The 7,675-nt window shown below is 38.6% G+C and overlaps 1 protein-coding gene across 1 annotated transcript; it reads right to left on the reverse strand.

Moving 5' to 3' along the window:
• Positions 1-2,995, reverse strand: LOC111868263. Its single transcript, XM_023858756.2, has 2 exons — positions 2,510-2,995; positions 1-643 (listed from the first exon to the last, which is right to left on the reverse strand). The coding sequence occupies exons 1-2, from the start codon at positions 2,653-2,655 to the stop codon at positions 409-411; spliced, it is 381 nt and encodes a 126-aa protein (XP_023714524.1). The 5' UTR covers positions 2,656-2,995; the 3' UTR covers positions 1-408.
• Between the last annotated feature and the right edge of the window lie 4,680 nt (positions 2,996-7,675).

Raw genomic sequence — 7,675 nt, forward strand, 5'->3', positions numbered from 1 at the left:
ATAAATTTTTTCCATACTCGTTTTGCCTTGGACCAAGTTTGTGAGGTCTGGATTGGTTGCATGAAACTGTGATTGGCATATAAAATGTGAGATTTTAGGTGACACATCTTATTCATTTATTTCCTTTCTGTCTATGTCTACGTTTATAGTTGCGCTTGTCTGTTTTATGCAGTACATAGGACATTCTGTAGGGAAATATTTTGGCAAAGTGAGAAAAATGGCAGAGAGACGTGTGCACAATTATTTTCAAACAATTTCAATGAGACTCTGTACTGACAATATGAGATTGAAGTAGCTAGATTACGTTTTATGCGATTGTATTATATAGGCCTAGTGTGTGAACGTTTCAACAGCAAGCCTCTAGCACACAGTAACCAGAGTTTTGGGTGAAGATGCGAATGTCACATATCAATTCAGTTTTCTCCCCTCTTCCAGCAGTCCATGCAATCTACGTTCTTCAGGAGTAAAAGAATGTGATATTTTGAGAGATGCTGGAAGCTGGAAACCTTCACTAAATACACGATGTATTTTAATGCCATCTAGTGCTTTGGACTGCATCAATTCCATAGTGCGAAGGTCTTCCTTGCACTGTCTTCTTCTCATCTTAATTACCTTCATGTAACGCTGTCGGCAAACCAAGTGACTGAAAATAAGGGAGAGACAATAAGTTGCATACTTGAATATAACATTTAGTAACACCGATCTCCTGCCTTCGTTGACACCTCTAATATACAATTAATTTTGATCTACAGATATACAATTCTTACAAATACAGTTAGCTTCTAGGTCAGTGTCTGGCATGTCACACGTGTTCCGGACAATTTTTCCATTGAGATAATTACTTCTCAAAAGAAAAATAAATACTATTTAATAAATTAAAAATGACTAAATTTCGTTATACTGTGTTTGATCAGCCTGTTCCATTAATCAATGACTTATTCAGCCTTATGTGTATTCGATCGCGAAGTGTTTACCGGTCCATTATCTAGCAACACTCTGGCCATCCACGTTACAGTAGTTTGCTGCTTTGTTGTTTAATTACATTAAAAGTATTATTAAAATTAGTTTACAGTATTAGAAATAACATTAAATTAACATGTAGAAACCACAACTCTAGGAAACACTTCAGTCAAAAATCACAGTATGGATAGAACGTCATGGAAAACGGCAGGAGGGTTTATTTTCATTGAGAGAAGAGGCCTAAATTGTAGCGGATGAACGTGACCTTTTCCTTCTATTAGCAATAATGTGTGTTGACTGGGGAATATAACATAAAAAATATATTACCCTTGCCTTCACGACTTGAGAATTAACACTAGTTATTTTCCGTGGGACTTTTTTTGTCTTCCTTTTACACCAACTCCTCTCTCTGTACAACCACTTGTCATGACCACACAATATCTAGAAAATGCTGCTATCTAACACTACAAGACCCAGTCATAACAGTATAAACATTAGATTGTGATGTGGCAGATGCGTCGCTGCATAATTCCAGAGAACGAGTCAAGGACGCACAAGTATGAAAAATATAACAAATGCCATTTCCGAAACTTGGACTATGTTCATTTCCTAAATTCTTTTATTACTTTCTCATGAACGTAGTAGGCCTATATATAAGGAAGTATTGTGATCTTGAAAAAATTCGATCTGGGGATTTTGACGCATTTACGTGTTTTCACCCCTTAGTATGAAAAAAAAATTGGGGAATGCCGTCTGTGTATTTGTATGTGTGTAAGTATGTATATATGTATGAATGGATGGATGTGCGCCTTGCTAGCACCTAAACGGCTGGACGGTTTTATTATCAGCCGGTATGCAAGAGTCCGTCCATCCTAGATCGCTGCCCGATGAATCTTAATATTCCAGCACGAGAAATATGTGCCCCTCAAATGGGTCCAAAACAAAATCGCAATTTTCTCCAAGACAGTTCTAACGATTTTCATCAATTGTTAGTATTTTATGCATAACATACTCTTTAAGAAAATTGTATGCATATGAAAATAAAGATATGCGCCCACACTTGGAACCCAAACGGAAACCGGCTTTACAAGATTTCATTCTTATCTGGCATTCGGCAACTGACAGTGGTCTACCGAGCAACAGTCTATTTTGCATCCAGCGTATCCTAGAAGAGAAAATATGTGAAAAGTCTAAGTACCGAATTTTTTTCGATATTTGCTAGTAGTAGCGAATAACAGGTCCAAAAGAGATAATTACGGAATCTGTGGTTGAGTTGTTAAAATTTCTTCTTCGAGAGGTCGCAGATACGATTTTTCATTTCGGATGCCGACTGTCCTGAATGAAGATACGGGTTTTCTCAACCCGTCTATTCACTTACTGAGATAACAGACTTACCTTGAAATATATAACGTCTGCTTCTTGCCAAATTTCCAAATTTGACATTTAGAATTATCATCCCGTTCGACGCTTTTAATGCATAAAATTGTGAGGTTGGTAAATCGTAGGTAGATAAATTAAGAAGAATCCTGATACTATTTTGCATACTTACTATGGTAAGTTCAGCTGAGTGTAACTGGGATATTTACTGGCATCACTTCTGAACAATACTTGAGAATCCTTCTCTAACTGGCAAATCGCGCGTTGTTTCTTCTCTCCTCTTGGTAAACGAAGGGCCAACTTTGTAACCTCTCGCATCTTCGCAATAACTGAAGACCGCTGTGTAAATCAGACTTCTTCAGTAACTAAATTTTAAGGCTAGAAATCATATCCCGGTAGTGTATTCATGGGAAGAGTACGAGTAAATTCCTTCACTTCTATGGTAACGTATTTGAAATGCGCTGCCATTTATACGTGTATATCCATTAGAAGTTATTTAGCCACGCAAAAATAGATTTCTGTCACAACAGCTTTACTGTGACGTAAGCCTATTGATCAATAAGCTAGCAAACCTTCCGTCTGCTTTTTCTACAAGTTCGAGTGGTTAAGGCGTATGCGAGCACGAGAGTTTGAATCCAGCTATCTTTCAGTTCGAGAACCGCTGGAACTATTATTATGAAACATGATGAAGGAAAGGATTATTTAAATGCCCCGATTATTTCAGCTGTAAATAAGCCGTTTACACGAAGACTTACATCCATTTTAAATCGTTTTTCGTGACTACTATAATACTAGCGAAACGATCTTTTAAACGAAAGTACGAGTAAATAATGAAAGAGACGGTCGTTTTTATAGTGTGTGGCATTTTCACTTGTTTGGGACCCATGATAGGGACACAGAACACGGATAATTACGGATGAAATTTAAGCATGAAGAGCACAGCTTATGATCATAACGAGGATCCCGGGAAGACACTTGGCGCGTGGGTCAACTTCTTACGAAAGTGAGTTTGTCTTTGTAGCATTTTCATTTTATATTTATCATTGAGGATTTTAAAGCATAAAGCCATTTATATTATGACGACGTATCCTTCGTTGTAGATCCATATTAATGCACTGTGTTCTCGAATCCTTCATTTCTCATGACGGTATCTATCACAGTAGAGTGCAATTATGATACAATACTGTTAAAGTGCTGCCTGCACTTTCAATTTTTGTAACACTCTGCGTTCCTTACGCCTTGTTATACGTGTTTACTAATACAACTAGTTAACAGCCCGATTTTTGTACAAGCTAGTTGTTATTCAAGTGGCTGTCTACAAAAAAAAAATAGTAGTTAGTGTCATGTGTTATTAGTAACAAAATGGATCACGATCATGTGAAGAGCTGTAGAAACATACTAGTATCTGTAATTTGTATATGGAGCTACAGAGAACATTTTATGAGGAGACAATAACAAAAAGGCGTGGATGAGAAAATGGATGCCAATAAATACTATACACGGTGCTTCTGAGTACTGATTATTGAATACTGACATGGACGGGACAATTTCTGGTCGTCTCTAGCACTGACACGAGGTCCTCCGACCTAAACTACCGGATAAAGTCCCTAACCCTCTCACATATTATAATACAACCACGGAAATATGACTCCAGCATTTACATTAATGCCTGTGCCGCGCCATAGCTCAAGCGGTTAGTCGCTGGCTTCCCACCGCGGCGCCCCGGGTTCGATCCCGGGTCTGGTCAACTGGGATTTGTGGTGGACAAAGTGGCGCTGGGGCGGGTTTTCTCCGAATACTTCGGTTTCTCCTGCCAATCTTCATTCCACCAAAATTCTCTATCATCATGATCACCCGGTTTGGGCTACAATAGGCCAATCAGTGGCCGCTGTGCCGAGTAGACCCAGTTGTACTCCAGCCCCAACTAAGCGAATTAAAAAGAAATTAATGGTGGCGAGAAATCTCCAGGCGCTGTCTGCTGTTTACCATTTGTCTGATAAATTTCCTATCCAGAATGGTCTAAAACAAGGAGATGCTTTATCGCCACTCCTTTTCAACTTTGCTTTAGAATATGCCATTAGGAAGGTTCAGGGAAACCAGGTGGGACTGAAATTAAACGGGACACATCAGCTGTTAGTCTATGCCGTTGATGTGAATCTACTGGGTGATAATGTAGATACTATAACGAAGAACACACAAACTTTATTTGACGCAAGTAAGGAGGTTGAGCTAGAAGTGAACACAGAGAAAACTAAGTATATCTTGTTGTCTCGTCACCAAAATACAGGGCAAAATCATGACATAACAGATCGAAACCTGATTCAGGAGGAAATTAAGAGGAGATTGAACTCGGGTAATGCTTGCTACCATTTAGTCCAGAACCTTTTGTCTTGTCGTCTGCTGTCCAAAAACATAAACATTAGATTATAAAAAACTATAATTTTGTTTGTGAATTCTGTATGGGTGTGAAACTTGGTCTCTGACATTAAGGGAGCACATAGACTGAGGGTGTTTGAGGAGAATATTTGGACCGAAGAAAGATGAAGTGACAGGATTTTGGAGAAAACTACATAATGAGGAGCTTCATAACTTGTACGCTTCTCCAAGTATAATTAGAATTATCAAGTCAAGGAGGATGCGGTGGGCAGGTCATGTCGCACGAACGGGGGAGACGATGAATGCGTATAGGATATTTGTTGGAAAGCCAGAAGGAAAGAGACCACAGGGAAGATCAAGGCGTAGGTGGGTGGACAATATTAGAATGGATCTTAGAGAGATAGGATGGGATGGTATGGATTGGATAGATCTGACTCAGGATAGGGACCAGTGGAGGGCTCTTGTGAACACAATGATGAACCTTCGGGTTCCATAAAATGCTGGGAAATTCTTGAGTAGCTGCAGAATTGGCGGCTCCTCAAGAAGGGCTCAGCTCCTTGAGTAAGTAAGTATAAATGCTTTGTTGCTGTTGTGTCAGGGCCAAGACAAGGGGTGCAGCAAGCTTAGCGATCCGTTTTAGAAACCACGGAACGTGAGTAGCAGGTATAATGTGAAGTGGTCTCAGGTCTGTTCACTTTAATGTTTTGCGTAGGTGTAGATTTATTTGGCGCAAGATGTGTGTGAATCCGGCGCTGGTTGGATATCTAGTAGATTGGAAGGGAATTGTAGAATTTGTACAATGGTTGTTGTTATCGTGGTCATGAGCGGTCATGAGCGCTCGGGCGGAGAGGGTGCGAAGCTCCTATTACTTCGTGACCTTTGTGACGTTCTCTGCCGTTCTCTGCTGTCAGGGGCGTCAGCGATTTTTCGATTCATAAGTAACTGTAGGAACGTGCTGCCCGTTTGTGCGTTTGTTGGATTTATGAGGTTAGAAACACTGGAAGTGGTAAAGAAGCTGTAGAACTTTAATTATCAGGCGTGGCTAGAATGAGTGAAAATGGTTTAAGTAGACAAATTATGGAACACAGACGTGTTAGTGGTGCTGTTACGAATAAAAAACGAAAATGTGGCATAATATACATTTCGACATTACCACCTCATATGAATGTAACGAAAATACGAGAAATTTTTAGCCTGTACGGTAATATTGGCCGCGTATTTCTTCAACCAGCGGATACAGGCAAGGAATCATTTAATTATCCACTGTGTCCTAAGTGGAAAATCTAACTTTAGCACAGCCCGAGTGAAAGTAAATGTAAGCAGTAGATTGGGAGTGTGGAAAGTATTGGCATGCGTATAAAGAATGATTTTATCATGTCAATACTTCTAGCCAGTAACTATATAGCATGTAATATCAAATTAGTGAGGCGTCGTAGTTGTTGCTAAACCACAGATATTATGCGATATTAATCTGCACCCAGCAAGAAGTGTGTTATTGAGTAGGTTAGCAGAAACAGTAACGCAACCAGCTTGTATGTTGAGGGTTTACGATTTGTCATTGTTTTCTTCAGGTCTTCAAAGCTAAGACAAATGTAGTTCTTTCAAGTCGGCCATGTTATCTGTTTCATTTCGTATATATGTATACACAGTACATAATCATATAATTTCAGTGTTCATAACATGAGTTCACATTTCATATAAGATAAAGGTAAGGTGAAGCTATCCCCATAACAGGTTGTGGATGCCCACAGACATTGAGGCTCCCATACTTTCTAGACAGTTGGCTCAAAGATGGCTGTGAGGTTTGCAGGCTTATGTGCCAGCTGGCCTTTACCCCCAGGAAGATTCCTGGTGCTCATTTCTGTTAGGGGTTGAGTTGACCGCAGGACTATAATGTGGCTGGAATGATTAGGTCAATTGAAAAATCCAAGACCTCAACGGGGATCAAACCCGCTACCTTCTGGCTTGTAGCATAGTGCCTCAACCAACTGCACTACCGTGTGCCACCACATTTTATATAGTATTATTTATTTTCTTTGTGATTTATTTTATGATGCTGCGAGTATCTCAGATTGCTTAATGTCGAATATAGTGTTATTGAAAACTGTTCTAAGAAGTAGCACAGGAGAGATGTATACTGTATAAGAAAGAAGTGTGGAAGACATGAGAATCCAAGGTAACATACTACATTCATTGTTTGTTATATTTGAATTCTCACTGCACAAGTTTCAGTTAATGAAATACCCATAACATATAAACTAGATTCAGTAGTGTGTGTCTGTTTAGTAAAGAGTAAGGAGCTGGTAAAATAAAGCAAAGGCATTGACATTAGTACAATTTAAGTAAAGTATTTTATTCAAAACTTGCCCACTTGATTTACTTGGGTCGTGCATACTACAGAATAGTTTAAGTAATTTGTTGGATTTTACAAAATATGGCTTTGGTACTTTCAAACATAAGAAAAGAATTCAGCAGAATCCATAAATTCAAAGAGAATTTTCCAAATATCAGACTTCCACCTGAGCATGTAATTATAAAATATGGAACATGAACACAGGCACTTAAATATTCGCTGTAGAAGTGGCACTAGTCAGCAGCTTTGATTCAGAAGACTGCATGTATAAAACATTGTGGAAAGGATGAAGGAGTCTTTCCATGTCAAATCCTCATTCCATCAAATCTCCATAGGCATTACCACCAGTAAAGGTACAATAGGACATATGGAGGATTTAAGACCACAGAAACTGTTTTCAAGACTAATTATACTGTCATATTATTATCTCTGTGTTACTATATTATTATTATTATTATATTCTTATTACTATTTATTATTAGTATTAATATTAATCTTTGACTTGTCCCATATCATGTATAATGATTCATGGATGAAATAAAATTGAATTGAATTGAAAAACACACCACAACCATACCCCTCAGAATGGAATGATTGTCTTGTTTTGTC

The sequence above is a fragment of the Cryptotermes secundus genome, unplaced genomic scaffold, assembly GCF_002891405.2.
Source record: "Cryptotermes secundus unplaced genomic scaffold, Csec_1.0 scaffold721, whole genome shotgun sequence".
Classification (NCBI taxonomy): domain Eukaryota; kingdom Metazoa; phylum Arthropoda; class Insecta; order Blattodea; family Kalotermitidae; genus Cryptotermes; species Cryptotermes secundus.

What these genes read in the sequence shown, in the direction of transcription:
- LOC111868263 (XM_023858756.2), bottom strand. Translation starts at nt 2,655, where the DNA reads ATGCGAGAGGTTACAAAGTTGGCCCTTCGTTTACCAAGAGGAGAGAAG. An exon ending in ACTCAGCTGAACTTACCATA is followed by an intron (nt 644 to 2,509) that starts GTAAGTATGCAA and finishes CCTTATTTTCAG; the next exon opens with TCACTTGGTTTGCCGACAGC.